At 48.3% G+C, this 26,710-nt stretch overlaps 1 protein-coding gene across 1 annotated transcript in view; it reads right to left on the bottom strand.

Annotated features, from left to right (window-relative positions):
- The window catches only part of LOC119389430 (histone-lysine N-methyltransferase PRDM16), a 166,668-nt gene that overhangs the window by 80,175 nt on the left and 59,783 nt on the right, over positions 1-26,710 (bottom strand). Inside the window, exons 3-4 of the mRNA XM_037656673.2 lie at positions 18,621-18,680; positions 1,611-1,725 (exon numbers count right to left, since the gene is read on the bottom strand). Coding sequence (XP_037512601.1) covers positions 1,611-1,725; positions 18,621-18,680 — 175 coding nt within the window. The remainder of the gene's footprint in view (positions 1-1,610; positions 1,726-18,620; positions 18,681-26,710) is intronic.

Raw genomic sequence — 26,710 nt, 5'->3', positions numbered from 1 at the left:
TGAGACACGTGCGCTCTCGCGCTTAGCGATCAGTGGTACGCGACGGACCCCCTCCCTCGCGACGTCGATCACATCGCGTTGGTCCCAACGGTCCTCGCCGGCCGGAGATGCCAGCCTTTCGGGTTGACGGCAGTTCGGACTTCAAGGAGAAAGGGCTGCCGTCGTCACCCGAAGGACGACGAGAGCGGCGCTCAGCCATGCGTGAACGGTACAGCGAGAACAGTGTGCAGTTCGGCACCGACGCAGGTATATCCGCGGAAACGGGGGGAAAAAGTCAGCCGTCGTTGACTGCAGCGACGTTTCCGCCCGGAAGAAGCCGACGGTTGAGGATCATGCGCTATACCTGCACTGAAAGAGTGGCCCCAAGGAGTTTGTTGGTTCACTTCCAATATTGCATACAAGTGTCAGCCGCTATAGACATATCCTCGACAAACACTGGTATGGACGATGGCCGCTGCTATTCCATTAGCGTATTTCGTAATAAGGCCTGGACAAAACATTAATGGACCTTTGAATCAAATCACTAAAAGAAAGACATGTGTGGGCGACAGAAGAGAAGCTACTCACGAACCACAAGCCGATTTGTTTTGAATATCGGCCGTTCACCAAAAGTGGATAGGTGACGCATATACAGGTAAAAGCTGGTCGTTTTTGGTAGTACGTGTTTCAGGAAATAAGTCTGACCAAAAACCATGCAGCATCGAAATTACAGGTTGGTTCATTGGTTAATACTGTGTTCTTTACACTGGCGTAAGGCTGGTAGTTTAGGCTGGCAATTGCTCCGCCTGTATGAAAGTACCTTAGGTACGACTACCAAACATTATATGATGAGTCTTCCGTATATGAGTCTTCCGTATTGTAATCCCTAGTTTATTGTAGGAGCATTTTCAATGACGTGCTAATACTTTTTATATGTATACTATGCAAGGTCAGACTCACCACTTGGAGATAAGAATTTACATTACTAATTTCTGGAAGACGCTAGCATGGTTCTTTGGCCACCGTATCGATATGTTATCACTATTTTCAGGTAAATAAAGTGCTAAAATTGTTTTAATAAAATACAATATATACCAGGGTAAAAACTAATGACACACTCTCGAAAACACGCTTTTCACCAATGGTAAGGCGTTACTTAGACAACTAGGTGGTCCTGATAGAAATATGATGAAGTATGCTAGTACTGTATTTCGTCCGATAATGTTTAGCTGTAATAATCCCTTTACTGTGTGCAAAAAACTGCGTCCGTCAATGAGCTGTGCTTGATGCCATCTCCTACTCAGTGCGTATTGGCTCCGGCGACCACCTAATCGCTGAACAGGGAATCTGTTCAACGGTCACCTCAGTGCGTATTAGTGAGGCGTGCATATCAGGCTCGTTTACGAGCCCATATTTTCGGCCACAGCTCACCATGATTACGATCGTGTTTCGCATGGTAGATTCTCTAGAGTGGACTGTGCGTCTCTAAAACGCCGCGAGAAGAAAGAAGGCCTAGGATAAAGGAAGGAAGAAAACCTGTCATCAGGATCAGGGGCCCCACCGTAGATCATTGAAAAGTGTACTAGAGGAGAAGCAGTGGTGCCGAGGATGATGTGCATTCTCCTACTCACCGTTGGCGGTAGCATGAGAGAGCGGTGTGCTGTTGGGCGGCTCCAGGGACTCGAGGCAGGCAAGCCGCAGCTCCTGACGACCCCCAGCGGAGCCGCGGCTCAGTTCAAGAAAAACCTGCATGCGCAGCACTTCTCTTAGATCTGTGTCCTCGTGGCCAATCGAAATTGTAATGGCGCAATCCAATCTTCGACACCAATGGTCGAAATTCATGCAAAATCTGTTATGAAATGGTTGCTTCTTTATCCCTGTGCATTAAAAAAATAAAATCTAGGGGAGCGAAAAAATGTTTACGGCCTGGTTACAAGTAGAAAAGCTATCATGGGAAAATCTATCAATCTGATTAACATGTCAACAGACATAAAACAAATGAACACGTAGGAGATGCCGACATTGAATTCTTGGCAACCGAATACTTTCGGATCACCGGTATGATACGGATAGACTTGACTTGTTTGTTCGGCAACAATTTCAGGCACCCACCAGAGAGCTCAACTAGACATTGAAGTGGCAGTTAGGTTCCATTCATCTCCGGTCTATAGCACTGTCCGGCCGTCGCTTCCAACATCGCCGAAAGCCTTAAGTGGCTATGTTGGCGCTCCCATTCGCGAGACTTGCGCGAGTCATTGCGGGATTTTAGGGTCCGGCAAGGTCTCGTAAGGTCTCGCAAAGTCTCGTCAAAAACAAACGTGAGCTTGTCCGAGTGATGCCGTACACCATGACGTAATCGTGCCACGTCATGAGGTCACAGATAGGAAAAGCTTGTGACATCATGATCACGCCCTGACACGACGTCACAGGTGACGTCATCACACATCATTGTTGCTTGTTCAAAGGTGGAGGATCACGGAGGCAGTCCAAAACAATGTGACGTTCAGAAAACTTACAATTCCTCGGAAAAGGGGAGAGTTGGGCTAGTTGGTTGAGGTTCATATTGAACAGCGCAAAAAACGAGACACAAAGAAGAGTTGTGCTCGTGTTGTGCAGTCTCTTCTTTGTGTCTCGTTTTTTTGCGCTGTTCAATATGAATTCCTCGGATACCGGAGACAGTGAAAGACCACGTTAGGTGCAGAACGGTGTCGTGGGGGTGGGGGAAGTATCGATACAATCGACTGATAGGAAAAAAATTCACAGATCCCACGCGTTGTGGGAATCGGTTTCATGCGAAGCAGTCAGCGAGTACTTCTATGCCGTATTTTATGGCTTTCAGCCAAGAGTTACGAGGTGGATCGACGTGTTTTTGTAAGTGTAGTAGCTGTGTGCCCATCGTGGGCTTACCAGGCACGTCGACAACGCTGGCGTTTAAAGGGTAACTTATGGTGCCACGTAACCTCAGCCCTCACGATTGAGTACATACGTCAGTATTATCGAAAGTAAGTGCACTTTATGGTGCAGTCATGCGAATATCATACGCAACTTTCGTTAATGTATTCCTCCGGGGTCGAGCAATGCTTCAATATAGCTAGCTGAATCATAGGAATGCAAATGTAATGTTTATTAGACTGCTATAAAAGCGGAGCCAACACTGGAACCACGGACGTTAATCTGATACGACGCCTGTATCGCAGGAGTACATATGTAGTGTTTGTTGCTTTCTTTTAAAATTAGATAACCAGCACCACAACCACAATTGACTTTCCACCGACATTACGCCTGCATAGGCTGTTTTTCCAAACCAGTTTATAGACCTAGCGTGTCTATGGGGTAGAATGCCTGATTGCCACGCAGAATGCTTGGGTTCGATTTCTGCTGGGACCCTAATTTTTATTCTTTCCATTCGTCGGGTCAACGCTGCTGATGTCGGTTTTTTTTAAAGCTCTCGCATTTCATGTCTGTTCTCGCCGTTCCTGGGTAGATATAAACTGTCAATCGCCTAAGGCGCATACCCGTACACCGCGGCCCGTGGTAAACGGGTATGTGCAACACGTGTCTGAAGGAAAGGATTTGACGACGTACGCGACAGAATTTTCACGTTATTCATGTTACGACCCCACTGTCATATTCGTCAAATCCTCTTACCCTCCCATGCCGATTTTGGTCTACACCAAGTTAAGGAGGCGATCATGAGAGCAACCAGACGCAGGCGGCTAGATACATAGATAGATACGTAGATAGAAACGCTCAAAGTACCAAAGGTTCGCAAAGAAATGCTTCGCATTTAGAAGAAGAAGACGGCTTTCGCCTTCAAGTCGTCTTCGGCGAATGATCAAGGGACCGTGTTAATCCTTCATCCCGTATCATTCCATTTTCGGCCCGATAACTTCTTTTTCTTTTGAAGTCATGTTGCAAACGCTTCCCTTGTTTTCATTCCTGCTGGTTGTGCGTCTTATCGTGTTTTAATCTAGGTCCTGTAACAGGGACTTGTTCTGATAGCACTGTAGAGGTACAAAAACGGCGTCAGACTACGTAAATTATTGCTTCACATGAATTGTAGAAGAATGAACAGTCAAGCGAGTTGGCAGTCATAGATGGTGACAAGAAACAGCGTGGAACTTATAACGTGGAGTCAAGAAAGAGGAAATAACTCAGGACAAGCACTTACTATCAATTGAAGGTTTATTGAAAAACGCCAAGTTGTAGGCACGAGCTCGTGTACCATCTTGCTTTGAGTACGAGTTTGTGCCGGATGCGTGGCTATGTGTGCGCATGAGCAGTCGTAGAAGTTACCGTTTTTTTTTTTTTGTAAATCTTCATTTGATTGTCAGCACTCGGTCTTAGTCATTTCCTATTGCTTGTGTGCCAACTTATAAATATTGCGCTGTGTCTTACCGCTTAACATGAATGTGGTAGACAGAAGAGACGAAAACAAGCGTTTATTCCAACTCCGTAAGCCATCCGCTATAACCTCTTCGTCCGTTGTGCAAACCAGAACTTGCACGACATAAGGTTATATGAATGCTTCAGTGCGTCTGTCGTTGCGCGTTCCACTCATTCGAGCGTCATGGAAGAGCGGTCGCTGCACACAATCTTTATGTGAAGTGATGCCGATTTGGTGATACCACAATTTGTCAAGACTATTATCGACGCCGGAAGTGGAGCTCTTCGATCTCCCTCGCTACTCTACGTCAGCTGTACTAATTTCTTCCCCCTAGTTTTCTGACCTGATATCTGCACTTAGAATTGTCCCGAACTGAGCGCAGATCTAGACCTTACATCTCCTGATGCAACAGATATGGCTACGATAAATTGACACGGTCAAAGAAAATTCTTTGCCAATGTGGTGCTAGCCTCTTGTGAATTAACTCTACGAAAACAAGTTCACAAATCTGGCGTGCAATCCGCGCCCCATCGTGATCGCTCGCGGCACGAGACGCAGTGATTCGCCTCGGCGTCCCCTCACTTCGTCTCATGTGTCGGTGCGATACCGCGAACACCGAATTCCGGAATGCCGGCAATCCTACCCGGCGGGCTTCAGTCGCATTCACGTAAAACGCCAATTGTGACGACTAATAAGGGCGGCACTGGACAAAGTATGAAATTTCGCCGGCATACCGTGCCGTTTCCGCACGATTAGTCGTACAGAGGTAGAGCGGTGCGAGCGAAGGTGGCTATGATAGAGGCGTCTCGCACCACCGGGCTTCCTTGGCGGCTGCGCCTGGGCGCGGCCCGAGTTTTAAGATTCACCGGTTGGCGAGCGAGGCGAACGGCTTCTGTGTCGCACGTCGGCCAGCTTTTCGCGAAGCAGTGTTGTTGTTGTGCGTCGAGCGGTCATTAGAGGGAGGGGGGGTCGCCAAGGGCGGAGGCGCTCCGAGGAGGCCCGGGTCCGGCCGCACCGGCCCAGTTTTCTTCGAGGCGCGGGCCGCGGCGGCGAAAGTGGTGGCACTGCGAGCGGCTTGACGCAACAGCGTCGTGGCCCAGTTTAAAAAGTCGCCCTCATCGGGAGGACCATTGTCCGCCACGCGAGCCGCACGCGACGCGCGCGCCATTGTCGACCGGAACAAAAGGGCGGCCCGAAGGACGCGCGCCGTATCGGTTCGGGCCACTCGCTCGCCTCGCCGCCGATACGCATCGCGCCCACGACAATGCGGCTCAGGGAAGCCGCCCTCGAAGGTTGCCGAAGTTTCGGAGAGAACGTTAAAAGAAGTGCCACCAGGTTACAGAGAATGCGGATTCTCTGTGCAACGAACGACGCCGAAAGGGCAGCGGAAACCAATTCTTCCTCCACAACGGATTACGTCAGAGCAAAAAAGAAAAAGCTGGTCGTGTCGAAAGGGTCTTTATCAGGGGCATGACAATGACGAGCAGAAATGGCACTACTGAGGAGAACAAGCGATTCCGATTGTTCCTCTGCCGCGACAGCTCTGTTGTCGTGGCATTTCGCTCATGAAAACGAAGCTCCATCCCTTACCATGACATTCGCGCTTCTGTAGTTTCTTCCGCTTCATTGCCTTTGCTGGCAGTCTTTCAGTATTGCCATGCACCAACTCAGCCAATGGGCCACTTTTATGAGCTCCGATCGGAACAGAAGAAAGAAACAATCACATATTTCGGCGCTACTTCCAAGAACACCACATGATCGAAATAATCAGCCACTAAATGCCACGGAATTGTTCGTAGCCCACGTCTGGCTTGGCGACAAACGCAACATTCGATCAACTGATTCTGTTGTCAATGCTCTCTTGCGTGCAAGCTTTCTTGAGCACTGTTTCACCCGCTAAAGAATCTACGTTTGACCCGTGCAAACAATACGCTATCTTCTCGAATACAGAAGACGTCAGCTGTACCTGGTAAATGTCAGAGCTCTCGGCGTGTCGAACGATTACGGAAAACTTGATGATGCGTGAACATCAGCGCTGCTTCACGCGCTGCGTTCTACACTGTCGGTGCACCATCTTCAGAGTGCGCCGACCGGTTAAGCCGACAATAGAAGTGGACGTGAAGGCTAAAATGATCACGTCCACGCAGACAACTATTCTATTGAGCTTATGAGGCGCTTCTGGGCACTTGTTGGCCGCTTCGGCTAGTGATTTGTCCATCATTTTATCGTTCTCGGACGTCTGCATCGTGATGACACCCCTCTTCGCCGTCATCTTTATAAATAAATAAAGGGCTGTATATAGGAGCTGACTAAAGCTCGCTTTACATAGCATCTCTTATAATATACATTAAACTATCAGTGCAGGGTGCCACTTCGTGATTAAGCTAGGGACACAAATCTCAATTGCTACTAGCAATTGTTTTTTTTATTGAGTAAGATTTCATGTTCAATTTTACATCTCCAAGGGCCATATTGCGTAACCATCAGTTTAGTATTCTAGTCTACTCCACCATCGTCATTAGCTTCCATACGTCACCGACAGGCCAGTAGCCAGGGGAAGGGGGGAGGTGTTCTCCAGCAAGGCCTCCGCCATCCAGTTGCGTAATCGAACTTAACAGCTGCTCACCATTAATAATTGTTACTAAAATATTATTTAAAAAGTCACATAATTTACATACAGTGATTTTTATCCAAAATAATTGCTGAAAAATAGGTGATTTCCTCAAATAGGTGAGGCCCTCGGCAAGTCGGCCTCAAAAAAAAAAAAAGAAAGAAAAAAGGAAAGAAAGTCCTGGCTACGGGTCTGGTACCAAGCTGCTGCGAAGTCTAAATTCAGCCACTTTCAGCACCTGATGATACAAAAAGAATGAAGAACAAAATGAATTCTTGCTGAATTCAGCCTTTGGATCGGCAAAGATCAGTTTCGCCCGATACTGTTTCGTTACTCTCCTCCTGTATCATGACGACTGGTCCCTCAAGAGATAACGCTGGTGCGGCAGCGTGCGCCAGCATCAATATAGAAGACCCGAAAGCGTGCAACTGCAGAATTCAACGGCTTCGCTATTGTGACTCTGGTTTCAAAAAGCGAACCAGCAAAGGGTGATATCTATCATGTTACCTTGATAGTCACCTGCAATTAAATTCATTAACTGGATAACGCATAGTCGCGCCTATCACTTGCTCACGGAGTTGCAGGACAGGTAGCACAAGGCACGTGAGGAGCGATTACTAGCACTGGGATATTGTGGGTATCGTCCACTACAGACTAGAATTTCCATCGCTTGTAGTGGGCAGCGGTCTTTGGCCCTCAGGTGGAGCGAACGACCGCGACAGCATTCGGCCTTTCCTTATCGCATGCTTGACGCCAGTGTTCGCTTGGCATCAGCTGTGACGTAATCAAACCCGCAATTGCCGCGTTGTCCACCCAGAAAGTTGATAGCTGCAGGGTCACCACTGCCTATGTATACTTGCTCTAAACGCGGGTGCGAGAGTAAAGCGATCTTGTCTATGCTGCGCAGTTATGATGCAGGTGCACAGCTTTTACTCGGTGCCAGCTGTGAATACGCTGGGCGCTTTTCGGTGCGTTCCCGTGAAGCGAGCTTCTGGAGCGAAACCGAAGCCCCGGAGACCTCTTTCGGTCATTGCACAGATGCGGCCGAATATTTGTTCAACGGTTAGGTAAGAGACCCCGGAACAAAGCAGCACACAGCTCTCTTCTGTACCTATACGCTGACTCACAAAGAGCGCCGACTCGTGCTTGTCACGCGTCGCGCCTCACGACGCTCGATCGCTTCCTCGATTTTTTTTTCTTTTCTTCGCACGATGACCGAAGGCGAGCAGCGCCAGCAGTCACCGTTTCCCTTCTCTGCGCCAGTTGCGCGCTCTAACCTTGGAGAAAAGGAGCGCGACTGACTCCCCGCTTGAGGAGCCGCGCGCCGCTTTTTGACCGGCTCTGCGCAATGAGCGGCTCTCGAGGAAGAAAAAAAAGCGAGTCACCGTAAAGGGAGAGGCCTCGCGAGAGAGGGACGCTCGAAAAAAGAAAAGCATGCGAAAAGAAAAACGAGAGCGCGCTTGCAGCAAGCGCAGCAGCAGCCTCGGCAGGCGCGTCCAATTTCCGGTTCCGCGCCGGCCACGGGCGACTGGCTACGCGCGCGAACGCGCGTCGGTGCAAGGCTTCGCCTCGAACCAAGTACAGCAGTGAAGGAAAAAAATAAGGGGGTGATCACAGCACTAGGAACCCTGTGCGGGCCAACGGCAGTCATTGGGAAACTGTTCGCGAACGGTGCGTAATAGAGCCGCCCTTTCGAAAGTTTTTTTCGCGGTGGGGTTGGGCTTCTCTGCATCGCGCGTTCAACGGTCGAGACAACAAGCCACCGCGCGCTCGAGTCGAAAGCGGGCCGCGAAAAATCGTCGTGATTGTTGCGATCGCGAATCGCGGGGTCAAAGAGATACACACACGAGAAAGGCGGTGCATGTCGGTGATTGCCGCGTGATATCGGCTCTTCGAAACTTCGAGAGTGGCACAACGCGGGCGGCAGAACCGCACGTCGTTTTACGGGAATTGAGTGGTGCGGGAAAGCAGCCATTGGAAGAAGTCTGTACAATGTCGCCGTGCTAGCGCCAGCTATTGTTGAGCGACGTCGTGAATTTTAAGGCGAAAGCCTTAGGTGCCTCATTAAACGCGAAAATTGACCGTCGGCGTCTTCGAGATTTGGCGAGACCTGAAGATACATCGCGAGACCGGCGTCTGCGTCAGCACGAATGATGCAAAAAACAACTAGGTGATATAAGTCGGTCGAAAGTAACGTGATACTCAAGTGAATGTGTGTGTGCAGTTGGCGTACCAAAAGTCACATGACCGCAATGTAACATTGCACAATCAATGACGTCACCCTACGACGGCGTCACGACGTCACAGACAGACAGAATTTGTGACGCCATAATGACGTCATCGCAGGACATCATCGTTTGGTCAAAGGCAGGCTAATCTCGGAAGCTGTGAAAAAACATGCGATGTGCAGAAAGCTTGTAACGCCTTCGATCCTGGAGGCAGTGCCGTTATGTTCAGAAAGCTTTCTGAGGCGTAAGGGGGAGGATCAACGTATCGACTGTGAAGAAGTTTTTCGCCTTCGAGTTGTCCTAGGTGATTGCATAAAGTACCTCGTGAGTTTTTAAAGGCGTAGCAACTTGCAATGCGCAAGCACGTACGACAGTTTTTCTAAAACTACCATCATCGTCATCATCATCATCAACAACAGCAGCAGCAGCCTGACTAGGCCCGCTGTAGGGCAAAGGCCTCTCCCATATTCTGCCAATCAACCCGGTCCTGTGCTTTCTGCCGCCACGTTATCCCCTCAAACTTCTTTAATCTCATCTGCCCACCTAACTTTCTGTCTCCCCCTCGCGCGTTTCCCTCCTCTTGGAATCCAGTCAGTTACTCTTAATGACTAGCGGTTATATTGCCTACGCGCTACATGCCCATGTCCATTTCTTCTTCTTGATTTCGACTAAGATGTCCTTAACACCCGTTTGTTCCCTAGCCCACTCTGCTCTCTCCTATCATTTTCCTTTCCATCGCTCGCTGCGTCGTCCTCAGTTTAAGTTGAACCCTCTTTGTAAGCCTCGAGGTTCTGCTCCGTAGGTGAGTACCGGTAAGATCCATTTGTTATATACCTTCCTCATGAATGATAGTGGTGAATTACCATTCACGATATGAGAGTGCTTGCCGAATGTGCTCCATCCCATCCTTATTATCCTAATTACTTCAGTCTCATGGTTCGGCTTCGCGGTTACTACCTGTCCTAAGTAGACAGTATTCCTTCACAAATTCCAGTGTCTCGCTACCTATCGCTAAGCGCTGTTCTCTTCCGTGACTGTTGCACACTACCTTTTAGTTTTCCGTAAACTACCGTACACTCAATTTAAACAATTCCGAGAATTTTCCCTTCATCTACTTGGCCAAACACGACTTCACTCCACTGTATCAACTTTGGTTTTCGCAGCGAAATTGTATAAAATGAAGCCTTCGCTTTCACTTCTCGTAATCAACCTCCTTCTGCGAAATTAAGGAAGCCGAAATTTAGCAATACCTTACCTGACTGAACATATAGTTTCTGTGTGGTGCATATTTATAGCGCCTTGTACCACAGCGAACATCCCAGCTGGGCGCCACGCGCGGCCACGCTAATTGTTTCCAATCCTTTGGTGCAGGCTTCCGTGCTCCGGGAAGCGCAGCGCGTGAGCTCATTACTTAGTTGTGAGACGGCGGTACGTCGGTCCGATTGGAACCACACCCGCGTCTTTTTCTTCGGCTAAACTTCGCCGCGTGGGCGCCGTAGCGTCGCGCGTTCCGTACGACGCCGTTTTGCTGCCGCCGCGCGGCGTCATGTCCCGAACCATTATTGGAGACGGCCGCTAAAATGTTGTTTTGCCTAAACCGCGCACTCGCCCGCGTCGGCGCGCTCAGATCTCACTTGTAGATTGCGTTTCCTGGTGCAAGTTTTCTTTACTGCAAACGCTTGACGTCTGCGCTTGCTGGCCTCTCAGATAGTCCCGCCGATAGAAGAATAACAGTTTGTCATCGCCTGCGGCGGGAGGCGGTGAGGAACCAGCGCGAAGTCTCATTGAGAACGCATAAGGGCTTGCAAGGAGCTCGCCGAGGGCGATGTAGAACAATTATTATTATTTTTTTCGTATCACCGGAGGTGTGTGCAAGTAACTGCCACCGATCATGGTATTATACCAGACCTCGATCGCGATGGCTGCGCGAGATTCGAGTACGGACAAGCTAGTAGTGGTCAGCGTAAAAGCGGCCTTTTTGAAGCTTTGTCTCTTGTGGTTACGGAACACCGATCGCGCTGCTGCCTCCGAACTGCGGCGCATTGCATACCGACGCGAGCGAATAACAACCTCTCTTGTGCTCAATCGTAAGGAAAACGCACCTTAGCGCTCGGGAGAAAATTTATTTCAGCTACGCTGGTATATAGTCACTCCTCTCGGTGGCAACATCTGTTTTTTATTTCTGTTCTTTTTTTCTTTTCCCGCGGCGTCGACTGAGCACTACTTCCTAACCGAAAAAATCAGTGTTATGTCCCTTATGAGGAAAGCTGCGCCATTCCTGACGCCTAAGAAGGAGTCGGCAATTCTGGAAGCTGTGAATTATTTATAAATCTCATGCTTCCCAATGTTCTGACGCGAAGCGTCGTGGCGTTCTTATTTTTAGGCATTGGGACTGTACAAAAGACTGATGTTTGATGGTCCAGGCACCTTTATTGCTATTGTGTAGGTCAGGCCCGTAGCCAGGAATTTTTTTCGGGGGGGGGGGGGCACTTGCTGAAAGCCTTGACTATCTGAGAAAAACGCCCATTTTCATTATTTATTTTTGGTAAAACACCATGTATCATAAAAATTTCGGGGGGGGGGGCTGCCCCCCCCCCCTGGCTACGCGCCTGGTGTAGATACATATTTTTCATATTTAGTCAAAAAGGACTCTAATTAAGATAGCATAAAAGGCAGGCATGGTGCTTGCCTTCGATACACTGACTCTGCTCCCTCATCGAATATCACGATGTTAGTGCATTCAAGTGGTGCATGAATGTTTATTGTTTATTGCGCTTGCTATATAAATGTCATGCTAGAGCTTACGGTTTGCGTATGTTCTACGAACGCCGACATGGCCATAATCGATACTGGTGTCCGGGCTGCACGGTTTTAAATAAAGTAAATGTGGTTGCGCAAATTAACCCCGAAAAATGAATGCATCGCACACGACTGAAGATTTGGTACCGACCCGGAAATATTTGTTTCTTGTTACTTTAATCGATGAGGGTGGCAATTTGGGCTTTTTGGTATAGCATGATAATTGATGGTAGCGCAGTCTAAGGACAAGGACAAACAAAGACACATTCGACGCCACACAGTGCTAACTTTCAACAACTGTTTTATTACTCGCTGGTCCCGCTAGTATATTATACTCTCATGACGTCATACGTCACGTGTGCAAAGCTCTCACAACCATAAACTGTAAACTAAGCGCATACATTACCGACATGACAACACAGTATCATTCACCACGTTCAAGCGCATTTATCCAATTGTAATCACTGTCAAGTGCCAGAAACACTTGAGCAGCTGCGCAGCATAAGCACGCGAACGACAGAACGTTATTTCCTCTACTGAACGATTTCGTAATATATCATTAACTGATGAGGTTGTGCTGGGCCCTTGGCCTGACGGCAACAGTGCAACTGTGGTCGTAAGAGCGGTCATAACCTTCCTACAAGCAACTGGACTGCATGTACGGTTATGCCATTTCGCCAACTTGACGGGAGTGTATATGCTCACCTCCCTAACTCGCCATCCATTATTCTTTTTTCCTTCCATTGCCCCTCTCCCGGTGTAGAGTAGCAGGCTAGAGCATACTATCGCTCAGGCCGACCTTTCTGTAAATACGCCGCCCTCTCTCTCTCTCTCTCTCCAAGTTGCCCAAGCACAAACACTTTATCGCGAACACATGTAATCGAGTTCTTTATTTGAAAACAGCACTGATGGACTACTCACACATGCGTCACCAAACGTTGTGTGCGCGTAGTTTACAGTTTATGGTTGTGAGAGCTTTGCACACGCGACGTATGACGTCGTGAGGCTATATATATACTAGCGAGATCAGCGAGTAAGGAAACAGTTGTTGAAAGTTAGCGCTGTGTGGTGTCGAATGTGTCTTTCTTTTGTCCTTATCCTTAGCCTGCGCTACCATCGATTATCATGCTACTTTAAGACAACTGCAGAAAAACCGGTCTCAAATATTTCTTGATTGCGACTATCTGAGTGTGCGCGGTGAACGCTGATATGTGTTCTGCAGAAGGACTTGTTTTTGGGCTAGTTGGTGCTTGCTAATAGACATCATGTAGCGCGAAAATACAAAACGAACACACAGAGCCACAAACCACAGGCGCCTGTGGTTTGTGGCTCTGTGTAGTCGTTTTGTCTTTTCGCGCTACATGATGTCTATTAGCTGATATGTGTGCGCGCGTATCACTTGTTCTCTATTTCCTCCTTGCTTTCTCTATTCTTTTTCCCCTCCCCCCGTGTAGGGTAGCAAACCGTGTACAACCTTGTTAACCTCCCTGCTTTTCTTTTGCCTTTCTCTCTCCCTCTGTAGCAAAAGCACTGACGGCTGGGCAAACGTTTCTTTTTCTTTTTAAAAGCCGGTATATTATGCAAGAACGTTAGCTTTTTATGCGCTGTCTTATCTTTCCCTTTGGTAACTAATTTAGATACCGTCTAGAATTGCTAATTGGTATGAAGATTCAATAAAAGAAATTCGATTTTTTTTTCTGCAACTTTTTCTAGGCTTGGTTAACTTTTGCGTTTAGATGAGATGAGTGTCACGTATTTAACTTCAGAGAGATTACTTTTTGTGTGTGTGTGTGTGTGGGGGGGGGGGGGGGGGGGTCTTTGAAAGTGGCGCAATATTTGTCGACGCCGCGAGCAATGCATGCTTCTGGCGAACAGTTAAGAATATCACTGACGCTCCTTTCACGGTGCTCAGAGTGCGCGAGATGACCGTAGCGGAACGAGTAAGAGAGAAAGAGAGAGAGAAGCAGCACCCTGGTCAGCGGGGCGCACATGCATGGCGTGGCGTAGCTGGCGCCATCGCTGCTGGCGCCGACTGCGTTCGCTTCGCCTGCACGGCACGACTGCCGCTTCGTGGGCGGTGCGCCCCAGAAACGACAAGAGGCAGACCGCCATGTTGGGAGCGGTCTCCCGGAACACTGCGGGATTGGAAGAGACATTTGGAGTGCACCGTTTGTCAAGCTCTCTACGTGTGTTGCACGTGCCTGATTAGAGAGGCTTTGAGGCCGCCACGAAATGGCCACATTGACCGCCGCGGTGGTATAGTGGTTACGGTGCTCGGCTGCTGACCCGAAGGTCGCGGGTTCGATCCCGGCCGCGGCGGTCGCATTTCGATGGAGGCGAAATGGTAGAGGCCCGTGTACTTAGATTTAAGTGCACGTTAAAGAACACCAGATGGTCGAAATTTCCGGAGCCCTCCACTACGGCGTCTCTCATAATCATATCGTGGTTTTGGGACGTAAAACCCCAGATATTGTTATTACTATTATTATTACGAAATGGCCACAAGGTGTCTCTGCCTCCGGACCTTCTCTTGCATATTGCTTTTACAGTTATGCGAACGGGTTGTCGCAAAATGTAAAGTCACTGCGTGTGTTTGTAGAGGTAGCTCTTGTGTGGCCGCACAACATCATTTAGCTTACCGGGATTCGGTATACTAGATAATGTTTCATTCTTGACTGCTGCCAAACGACAGATGCGATGCGAATAGAAACCCAAACGACACGACGTAGCGGCGCACCGTCGGAAACGTGCTTGGCTTTGTAATACTCGGTCACATCGAGTTAAAACTAAAAGCCAGTTTCGCCACAAGGGCGAAGCAATGAATGGGATTGCAGTAAATTGAAATGTTACACGAAGTAAGGCTAGCAGCTGACTCTTTTCGCATGAGACCTAGCGCAACTCAAACAAAACGCTGGTGTAAAGAAACTCGAACGCTGCAGCGAGTGAAGCGACTTTCGTGCTGTCTGTGGCTTCAACACAACCTTGCGATGAGAACAGAACTCGTACAGAGGTATGAACCGTCGGCTGGTACCCTGTAAGAATACGACGCCCGCGACCGCGGACAACCACGAGCGGACGGTAAGTACGGATTCCTTCCGGAGCCACGCAGCCCCCATTCGGCACCCCTCCATACGCTATTCGTGCGACGGAGACGGCCGGCTCGTTTCATTTCTGCTTGAGCCGTGTTCGTCGGCAGCGCTCGCGCGCTTTCACTCGCGCTTACAACATACGAACTCGTACGACGCGCAGGGCGATATTATCGATTTGGACTTTATATGGAACATGACAGCGACGCCGACGGCAGAACTGCACCTGGAATGTCCATATGATTGCTATTGCGACGAAGATCGCGCGATGTAATCTACTGGACGATGTAGCCTTACCACGTACATATGCTAAGCCGTGTTGTGCAGCCTAGTCGTTCCTTTCGTCATCGTCGCCATTGTTGTAGTTGTTTATGTCGTTGCCGTCCTCGTTTTTGTTTATTAGCGGCAGCCACGACAGCGGCTAGTGCAAATAAAAGAACCAAAATATTTTACTGGGCACTTAAAAGATGCTTTCTTCAGAAAAATCAATTAACAAGAACACTAGCACACACCTTTTATGTAATCTCTGTTTCATTACAAATTTACTAAAATCGTTACAAAATCATATTTGACATGCTTTACATATTTTTGTATTTATTTTTGTTGTACAGTGTAGACAAAATCCGTTTCATGCATGTACCGTCACGTTGTAGGATACTGCAATTGCCCTATCACAAATATGTTTCTTTTCTTTATGTTTTGCTCTATATTTTTTCTTTCTCTTGTAATCATTGAACTGTACTTAAAAATATAGGCTTTGTTAATACAATATGTTCATGTAATTGCATATTTATGTAGACCCCCTACTAGTCAATAGCTATGGGTCTAACCAGTGTTGTGTACTTGCATATTCTAAGAGAACTTAGTTAAAATTTAAAAAAATCACGCCATATCCATGGAATGAATGATGATAAGTGGGCGAAGCTCGAGAGAAGGAAATCATCGGTAAACCGTAACTCTCCCGTGAAAGTTAGCCCATTACATCATTAGAAAGACGTAAGACTGTGCGTATATTATACAAAATCAACTTTTATTTTGTTCTTGTTCGTTTGTTGTTTCGTTTCTTCGTTTGTTCTTTTCATTTCTTCGTTGTCATGGCGGCTGGATTGCGAGGTCCCTTCATTATGACGGCTTTATGGTCCGTGAAATAAAGCGAGAGAGGTTCTTGTACTGGCTGTAGTGGGAAGTTTGCAAACGCTAAGTCTATGCACGTCCCTCGGATCGTGGTAGGTTGCATATGGATACATCTGAGTGCGTATTTGGAAAGCATGTGCTGCACGATCCAGTCATTGGCAATGAGGTCCACGTTGAAGTCCCCAACCAGCACAAACGGACGGTTCTTGTACTTGTTGTCGTAGTCACGTAACGCAGCGTCTATAAAAGACTTGACGTCCCCGATAGACAGGTTGGGCGCGAGGTACACGGTCATGACGGCGACTAGCAGACGGCGACTGAATCGGTGGACCGGTGTTTCGACGCGTGGTGGCGATTCCGGGCTCGATTGTCGGCTCCGCGATGGAGTGCCAATCATGAAGCTTACCCCGCACCTCCACCATGTAACGACGTGGGATCGACGAGGACACGGAGCACGACAAACAAACACGCTTTATCGATCAGAGAAAGAACTGCAACGTCTTCTTCCAAGAACACTCGCGCTGCTTCGTTGCCATCACCACTGGCACATACGCGTGGCATAGGCGGTCACGTACGAGCTAGGAGGGACAGAGCCACGGCTTTAAGAGCTTCGCCCCTAAAAAAGAACATGAATGAATGAACCAACGACAAAACACAATAGCGCTCACACGCAGCAGGCAGCCAAATGACAACTGCTCTTTAAATATTGCTACGTACCAGTGGCATCGCGGTCAACAAGACGAAGAAAAGGACGACAACAAGATAGACTGGCTCGAGCTGTTGTATGTATTTGCCGTCTGTGTCTGTCTTTGTCTGTATATTTCCCGGAAAATATTTGGTGGAGGTGCGGGGCGGGGTATACGTTGTTTAAGAGATGTTGGTGCCTCTGTATATTGGGAGCGAGGGGTTAAGGAGTCGCCATCTATCGGAAGCGCCTCGCTTGCTTATGCAGTATGAAGGATAACGCGGCGTGCTCCTTATAGGTTCGGCTGTCTTCTCTCAACCACATGTACTGTTTTATTTGAAGAAATAAAAAGTATTATTATTATTAATAAAAACACACCACGGGAGCCCTCCTGGACATTCCTGTAAATATTCTAGAAACGAGGGAAGTTACTTTAATGCCAGAATGGTAATCTTACGCCAAAAAAGAGCACCGAATCGTTTACAGCCGCAACCTGTTTATAGAATGCGTACAGTGAGCGCACATGTACTGCGCGCGGCCGCCGCGATGGAGCATCCCCAAACCGGCTTCTTGCGTGAAAGGTAGACCACCGCTGAGAGCGAACTATGTGACATACGCTGTTACATTTAGCTATATGAATAACTAAATGGGGCATACCAGAATGAAGCCTCAATTCACCGATCGCGCGGCCGCAGCTTATGAGCATTTAACTGTACTCAAGCAACCGTTGTTGCATGGGCGCTATCAAAGCTGTTAGAAAATGATTTCGTTTAAAACTTTCGAGACTTCGGTGTCTACGGCGACTTCTTCGTGCCGCCAGGACGGTTAATTCCTTTTCTTCTAATTTCTTCGACGTATTATTATCACTATTTCTCAAGTGGCGTCGCACAGTATATTTATCGCTCTCGTCGGTGCGCAATTTCCCACTGCTTCTTTTTCTTAATACAGAACAATAATTGGTTTGTGATGAGATAAACGTGAGCATAGGCCCTTCTTTTCTTTTCAAGATGCTTCTCATCACTCCCTTTCCATTCCAGTGAACTTGCCAGTATCTATAGCATCAACACGTTCTCAGACCAAAGCTTCATAAACCGCGTACTTGGCGACTGCTGTTGGAAGGAGAATCAGTCTACGAGGCGAAACGTGTGGTAGCACGCAACGCGAAGTAGAACAAATATCACACAGCAACGTTCGACGTACTAGGTCTCCAAACGTTGGCAGTAAACGAGGACACGCATGCGCTTGGAGTCGCAGTGAGAGACAAAGTTGTTGCAGCAACTAGCTTGCAGCTGCAAAAGGGGGCAATAACAAGGTGTAAAGACTACAATGCAAGCTTTTAAACATTCTTTGGAGAACACTTGATACCAGCAATATTGGTAGCGAAATCATGTATATAATTCAAAAAGCGTTGCACCCTTCCGATAGGAATAGGTGCTGCACTGTAGAAAACAAGTGGGGTTGGGGTGGGGCAGCTTGCAATTGGGAGTGGGTCAACCTAATTTCGAGGGTGATATGAGGATGGGCACCGTATGGACCAGCTTGTAGGAAAGAAGCGCCATTAGCCGGGTAACTTACACGGGCGAGCGTCGTTGTGGGAGCTTTCTGCTGCTCACCGAACATCGCAGCCGCGCCGAAGCAGCAATCTTCCTTATTAAATTCTTGAATGTCATGTGTGCGTCTACATCGCTCAAGAAGTAAGCCTCGCACCCACCTGAGCACGTAGTGACAGCAATGCGTTGTCGCCGGCCAACGGAGCCCAGGCGTCGTAATCCTGCAGAAATAAAGGGCACGTATCAGCTCAACGCTATCGCCTTTTGCACTATCCAATTCACATAGTTGTGTGACCACAGAGAGCATGCGCGCACCTGCGATCATATTCAAATCAATTTGTATGCAGTTATGTGTCGCTCGAGTGCAAATGCCTTTTTCCAGCACGCTTGATTTAAGTCGCGCTTTACGCAGTAGTGCTTCGATGGTATTTGATAACTTGTTCACTGCAGGTCACAGTTTGATAGGCACCGCAGCTTCTTGTATAACGTGCTATATCATGACCGGACTAGAAAGGCGCGCGGGCATTCTTTGCCCGCGCGCCTCTCCAGTGCGGCCATGGTTATATAAACTAAAATTGAGTCATCTTGCAACAATCAAGAAGCCACTCTTCTTAACTGTCACGGCTGTTCGCACAGTCTTTTTCGCATGAATGGCTTGTCTCAATATGTCAGGCAGAAAATTTCCGTCTCGAATGTTGTGTGAATAACATTGTAGCAATGCAAGATGATAAAGGCCTTATATGCCTCGTGGAAAGGGCCACGTGGCGAAAAGCCAGCGTGCAATGCAAAAAGCACACGAATTTAAAAAAAAAAATGCGCACCTCATGGCTCCAGGCTCATGAGCTGTTCAGTAATTTGCGCCGATCGAGTGATTAAAAAAGAATAAATAATTGGCATTCACGCGAATGTCTTTGCGAAAGCGTGAAACCGAGGCAATAAAGAAGATAACACGATCCTGTGGCACAGCAGACGTCATGGAAAACTTCGCGGAGCGGCGCCGGCCGCTTGGAGAGTATTGAAAAAGCGGCGTTTACGCAGCTTACTGACGTCTAGGGGAGCGAAAACCATGCAAAAGCTAGTAAAAGCATGACCGTGTATATTGATGATAATAAAAGTAAGTCAAGTGAGCAAACCGTTGTTTAGTGAAAGTTAATTATATGATTATAACACAAAAACAATAATGTGAGTCATGAGTTAATTAGTGAATGTTAAATTAGTTATCGTTAATTAGTTATCATTAATTAGTGGTCGCAGGACGTCCATGACAAGTGCGCGGTAAAATAGCCAGACCGGATGGCTTTTGCCTTCTAGTCATCTTAGGCGAATACACAAGGAACCCTGTCAACTTTCCTTTTTTTTTACAGTATATACGCTTAGATCTGTTGGCTTTTTCTTACATATGGCGTCCGAAAATTTTTCTTGCTTTTATTTTTATTCAACTTTGGTGCCTATATGGGAAATGTTTGTCAAATGCCCGTGAGCACGACAACACTCTTTGCTGCAGTCTACATCTCGAACTTTTTAAACTCTTTTAAAACGCAAGTGACAGCCCCGCGTTCGCCTATCCACTGCCAAATAGCTGAAACTTTTCACTTTGCGAGTATACTCACCATTTCTTCATTTAACGCGTTAACCCCATGCAAATGAGGCAACATATCGGAGTTGTTCTTTGCATTTCTGAACCGACACGGTGGTCTCGTAGTTATGGTGCTCGACTACTGACCCGAAGGTCGCGGAATCGAATCCAGGCTGCGGCGGCCGCATTTTCTATGGAGGCGAAAATGCTTGAAGCCCGTGTACTTATATTTAGACACACTTTAAAGAGCACTGGTCAAAATTTCCAGAGCCCTCCGCTATACGGTGTCCCTCGATTCATATCGTGGTTTTGGGACGTAAAATGCCAGGAAATATTATTGTCATTAATCTTTGCATTTCAAATTCAAAATAAATAAATTAATCGTTCCACGCCCTCTTTATGAACTCGAAATCATAAGAGCGCTGTGATAAAAACTACCACTATTTACTGCAGCCTTGCCTATGTGTCCATTATATATGTAATCTATTCTAGCAAGCATGTTGCGTAAAGGGACCGACAACCAATCTTTATGGTGCCCATTTTCTTTAGCGCAACGGAAAGCTTACCGGTGAGGGTGTCTAATCACGGAACGGTAACGTGGAAAACGCCGTGAAACATTTGTAATCAGAATTTTTATATCTGCGGCGAATATGAAGTCGTAAACACAAGTGACAGCCCATGCTGCAAACAGCGAGCGCGAGAGCGGTTCGTGTTCGAGCGCGGCGGTTTACTGCGCATGCGTGCACTCCATGCGCATGTGCCGCGGCTCGACATGGGCCACTAGCAGCCGCGAAGGCAGCGTCGCCTCTCACCGTGCAACTCCTTTTACCTCGCAGGCAGCATAGAACAGAACGGGGATAGATAATAATATACATAATTTACGGGACTAATTATGGCGCGCATGACAGCATCAAACTACGTGACTACGTACAGCAAAAAAGTGATCGACTTCATAATCCAGCTTCAAGGCTCATCCGCTAGGCTGCGCGACATACCGGTTTTTGTTACTTTTCAGCACGATTTAAAAGTATAAATTCTACTCACAACGCGAAAAGGATGCTGAAATTTGTCACTATATTTTACTGCCTTTTCATTTTTACCAGGATCAAATGACACGTTGTGACCAGTTGTCGGTCCCTTTAACTGTGCTTTTGTTCGATTACTTACCGTTCTTGTCTGGGCTTATACAACTTGTGCGGCTAAATCCCCGGGATCTATCTTTCTTCGAATGCCTGATACAGATTGACCCTCCCATTGAAGCATGCACGGTAGCGTTTCGTTGCTGACTCAAGGTATCGACGTTTCCATGTTTAATTTCCGATCTTTGTCACCCGACAGGACGCGCAGATGTGTTTTCTCCTATTTCGATTGTTAGTTGAACGTTTGCCTTTACTATGCTTTTTTTAGCGACACTCTTTGCTATTGGCCGTGTCGTTTCTTTTTCCCTCCCTCTCTCGACACGTCGATGTTTCGAATCAATGTAGTCCAGTTGACCCTAGTAAATGCTTCTCTAATGCGAAGCTTCTTCCGGGTGCAAACAGCGACGGTTCAAGCGCGCGGCATCGCTGTCACGCTAGCAGTGACTGCCTTCCGCTTGTGCAGCATGCGGCTGTTTATCTTGTTTCCTAATTTGATCTTTTCTGAGCGTAGAAGCTTTATGGTGGGTCGTGTCGCCGCTCTATAAGGACGATCGTTCATTTATGCGTACTGTGCGCGTTCTTTCTTTCTTTTTTCTTTCTTTCTTTTTTTCTTTCTTTCTTTGTATTCAGTTGCCGTGGTGTCACATGGCTCACACTTTCTTCCACACCGAGGCGCTCAACATCAGTGTAATGAGCGTCCGACTCATGCCATCATAGTCGTGTGCACAGGGGGGGGGGGGGGGGTCAGGGGGGCGGCCGCCCTCCCTAATCACCTAAGAGGGGGGGGGGGCGCAAAATCTGCACCGTACATTGACCCTTCTAGTCACCTAAGAGGGGGGGGGGTGCAAAATCTGCCCCATACATTGACTTAGTAGGGTGTGTAGGGGGGGGGGGGCGCTGCGATGAACCTTCGCGCCCCCCTGATGGGGAACCCTGCGCACGCCTATGCGTGCTATGCAAATGCAATGACACCAGTATAATGACAAAACATCGGGTTTTCGCACCGCCTGTTTCCTGGAGACTACTCTTGATCTATGTTCCACGATATGCCCACGTCTCTTAGGAAATCTGGAGAGAGAGAGAGACAACTTTATTTATTTAAATGAAATGTTTCACGTGAGGCCTCCCTGACTGGGACCACTTCTTCTAAAGCGGAGCAGGTTGCTATTGCTTTGGCACTCTTGGATGATAACAGGACGCAAATCTACTCGGATTCTAGATCGGCAGTCAGGGCGTTTGCCTCGGGCTCCATAGCGAAAGAGGCACATGACGTTCTTAAGAACCGGACCATAACTATGCACACAATCATTTGGTTCCCGGCACACCTAGGTCAAACTTTGGACTCCCTCACCAACCTCAACGACATCGCCCACTCCCAAGCGCGCGTACTAACTCTCCGCGTGGGAGGAGAAGCCTTGTCACAGAGCAGGGTTCAAGAGTTCCGAGACACTTTATTCACATTTAATGAATTCACGAAGCATTTTTATCTGGAAAGAAGAGTATTTCCTCCACCACACAAAAAGCTCACGAGACCACAGGCGATGACCTTTAGGATGCTTCAAACTAATTCTTATCCGAATCTGGCTTTCATGCACTGTCTATTCCCAAGTGACTTCAGCTCACAATGCCCTGGCTGCGGGGGAACGTGCGATTTAGAGCACATGCTTTGGCGGTGCCCCTCGTTACGTGGGGATAAGGACCTCACAGAGCAGAAATGGAGCTCGGCCCTCAAGAGCTCGGAATATCAGCAACAACTTTGGGCTGTCCAGAGAGCCTGCGATGCGGCGGTTAGGCTAGGTCTAACTGTCCCCACGTGGGAGCGGCCCGCGGTGTCACCCTAAGGGGTGGCACTTCTCCGGATCTTTAAATAAAGTTCTTCGTACCGTACCGTTTCACGTGAAGGTGACGAGACGCAAGTTCCGTGCAATTAACGCTATATCTGCGTAGAAAGACTGCGATAAAACTATTGTGTTCTCAAGGCATGATAAAGTCAAATCGTGAACATATACCGCTTCTAGTTTGTAACCAAACAAAGAGAAAAGTTGCGTGCGCTCGTTCTGCTTGCAGCACTGCCTTTTTTAGTTAGTTTTTTTTTTTTTGCTAATTTCTGCCGGGAACGTTTGAGAAGTCGTCGTTTACAACGCAAAAGGACAGAGACAAACAGGAAGAACGGATGGGACGAGCGTTGCAAACTTCCCCCACGCACCCGTCTTGCGTGTGCGGGAAAATTTGCGCCAGTGCGCGTTGCGTGCTCTGAGTCATCGATTGCCTCTTGTTCTCACACTATACCGGACAGTTAGTTGGCCTGAACGAGTCATTGATCGCGTTGTGCGATTCCCGTCAAGCATTGCCTTTATTTGTTGTTCCTATCACTGATCTGGGAAATTTGCCTGCGCAGTAAGTGACAGCAGCACAGCCGCGTGCACACTGCGTAATACGTCGGTGCTTTTTTTTTTGCTTTCGCTTCAGTGCAAGCTTTCGGTACGGGTCTTTTTTTCTCTCTCTCTCTCTCTCTTCGGCTTTTGGATTCTAAGCGCCCGATGGGCTAATGAACGTATTATCTTAGTTTATTATGGAACTTCGTCCTGTTCACGTACTCGCCTTCGGCACACTAATAAGCGGTATGCTCTGAGGCTATCGCGTGTGGTATCGTTACGCGAGTTTATATAACACGTTCTGGCTCGAGTGTGCTCGGAAACCGCTCTCTGGAGTAAAAGAAACGTGGCGACTCTAGCGCGGCGTCGCTTGCACGAGAATGCGTTCTCCGGGGGACACGGTGAACGTCACGGAGAGATAAGTGAGCGATCCATCGCGAAGAGCGGAACCGGCCCTTCGGTGCTTTCGATAGAGCTTCGCGCCGTTGTGGTCATTCGACTGGGCGCCCATGCACGGAGGAGAGATGGGAAGGGGTGGTCGAGCGGCGTCGACGAAGCAGGCGCGGTCCTGGAGGAAGTGTTTCCTCGCGAGGACGCGGAAGCCACGCCCGGCCCAATTATCCAGGTGAAGGCTCTTCCCCGGGCGTCGGCCGATCTGCCCCAGTTGGCCGCCGGCGGCCTTGGCGGACGCCTGCAGGCCTCCCGTCACACCCAGGGACGACAACGACGACGAACAAGCTCGCTCCCGCGCTGCTCGCCAATGACGCTGATACGGTGCGCGGCTAGAAGAAGACACGTAGACCACCACCGCCACCTGGCCGACGGGAACGGTCTCCTTGTCCGCGCAAACGTCCGCAGCCCCGACTGAACGATGCGCTGCGCTTTCTCGGCCATAAAGTGCAGAACGAGTTGGCATGTCAGAGAATTTGGCAATCTTAAGGCACTTCTGTTCTGGGAAAAATCTTTGAGACTGAATGAGATAATGATTCTGGGCAGAGGTCCTGATAAGATGGCACGTGTACTCGTGGAACCATATTGCCACACGCCCCTATTTCTTTATTTTGATGTGATCGGGTTTCACCCACAAAATCTTTCAGCACAGCTTGGCGCAGGCCGCGTAGCAGTGTTTGGGAAGCTTCGCGATTGTTTCAGATTGTTCCGTTCAGATTACACGCAGAAGGCGACTAGGTAAGTTCATTCGAGAGCTTACGCGAGCTCCAGCGATAACGCTGGATGGTTATATCACTGGTCACTGTAACCGTTAAGTGTGTTACGACACAACTGTAAAACTTTGGAAGGCCGGGACCGAGTATCTTGAGCGTTTTTTTGGGATATGTTTTGATGACACGTGAGCGTGGCACTGCATTTTGCCATACTGCGCGTTTCTCTGTTCCTGTATATATTTGCAGGCGCAGGAGCTATGCACCATCTTGCCCAGTATCAAGTTTTGTTGAACTAGATTGCATTGATGGTAGCCATTCCTTACTAAGCTGCAGGTAAACTTTCCAAGCACTCTACACGTCACCGTGGACGACATGCCGCGCCAATTCAAGCGCGAGTACGTCGGGACGCGTTGCAGTCGCCCACTTGCATCCCGAATGGTCGACAAGCGTGCATAAAGAGTCGCTGCGCAACCTTCTTCGCGTGTGTGGGGGCGTCTACGCATACACGGGGCTTCGATTGATTTTATCACTGTGGAACCGCCCGCTAAGCCGACATCTCAGTCATTAAGAATCATTCGCGTTCCCACGCTATGTAACCAGTGCACGTAACGTACGTTATCATTTATCACAGCCAACTCCACCTCTTCGTTCTAAGGAATAAAGCCGGCTACAGGACGTTCAGGTTGAGTTCGTTTATTGGAGTGGCTTTTCCGGACATGCCCTTGCGCAGATATTCCTGAATGGAGGTGTGGTACGAAGTTGCTGAAAACAGTTGACGCCTACGGAGCTGGTAATAGCCTCTACGCCGTGAGCAACTCTTGTGGACAGGCATTCTCTTCGTCATTTCTCAAAGCATTCCACGTGATCTCAACAAACCGTGCAACAATCGGCTTACGTGAGCCCTTCCGAACCTGTCAGGAACTATAGTAATCAAATGAATCTCATATCCGCATTCGCGCAAGCTTCTCTCTCATAATTAGTTTCTGTCGCACCATTCACTATACTGCCTTTGGAATGTTCGGGAGAGCGCAGATTGTGAGAGACTGCAGTACACCAGCAGGCCACCAGTATCCAAATCCGCGTTCCGGTTTTCATAACATGGAGTGAACAACGTGACCAAGGGGATAAACGGATCTGCTGGCAGCCGTTACTAATTATTGTGAGAAGCAGTTGCGTATGCTACAAGCAAGCGCGATGAAAATTTCGTGTGCTCTTCGCGAACAGTCTCGAGCGGTCGGTACCGCTCCCTTTTCTCTTCGAATACAACTTTTTTTATTTATTCCGAAATAATAATCACCCTCTAGTCGCCGCGCACGCGCGTACATCAGGCAGTTTCCTATAACGGTTTCTCTGCGAACTCGTCTCAATCAGAGCCTGCGGGCGTCGGCCAGATCGTCCAGCGATCTCCTCTCTCACCCTCAGGCGTCTCGTAAGCGGGGCGTGGAGCCATCGTTTCGGGACGCGCCGGACACAGGCCCACTTTCTCCGCTCTACGCAGCGGTCAGCGAAGAGGCCTGCGCCGGCCGAGACTGGTTTTTCGCGCTTTCGGTGACCGCCCGATAGCCACCTCTATCGCAGCAGCCGCGTACATCGAGGCGAGCACAAGGAACATTACAAACAAACGCGCACACTCTTCGGAATTTCTTTGCTTTCGTGCATGCAAAAACTACTGGAACACGGGCTATACGGTGTGAACGACAAGAAATGGAATGTGCCCCCAACAGGTTTTCTTATCATGCGTCGACAATCAATCAATCAATCAATCAATCAATCAATCAATCAATCAATCAATCAATCAATCAATCAATCAATCAATCAATCAATCAATCAATCAATCAATCAATCAATCAATCAATCAGAAGAGCGTAGTACTTGGTTAGCTTTATTTGGCCTCTTGTAAAAAAAAACTTTGTCTTCATTGGGCCACATATCTGGTGTTCTACTGTGTGCCATGTTTTGTGAGATTATTATGTTTTGAACGCAGTGTCTTGCTGGGCT

The sequence above is a fragment of the Rhipicephalus sanguineus genome, chromosome 4, assembly GCF_013339695.2.
Source record: "Rhipicephalus sanguineus isolate Rsan-2018 chromosome 4, BIME_Rsan_1.4, whole genome shotgun sequence".
Classification (NCBI taxonomy): Eukaryota; Metazoa; Arthropoda; class Arachnida; order Ixodida; family Ixodidae; genus Rhipicephalus; species Rhipicephalus sanguineus.
This window is presented reverse-complemented; position numbering and strand designations above follow the sequence as displayed.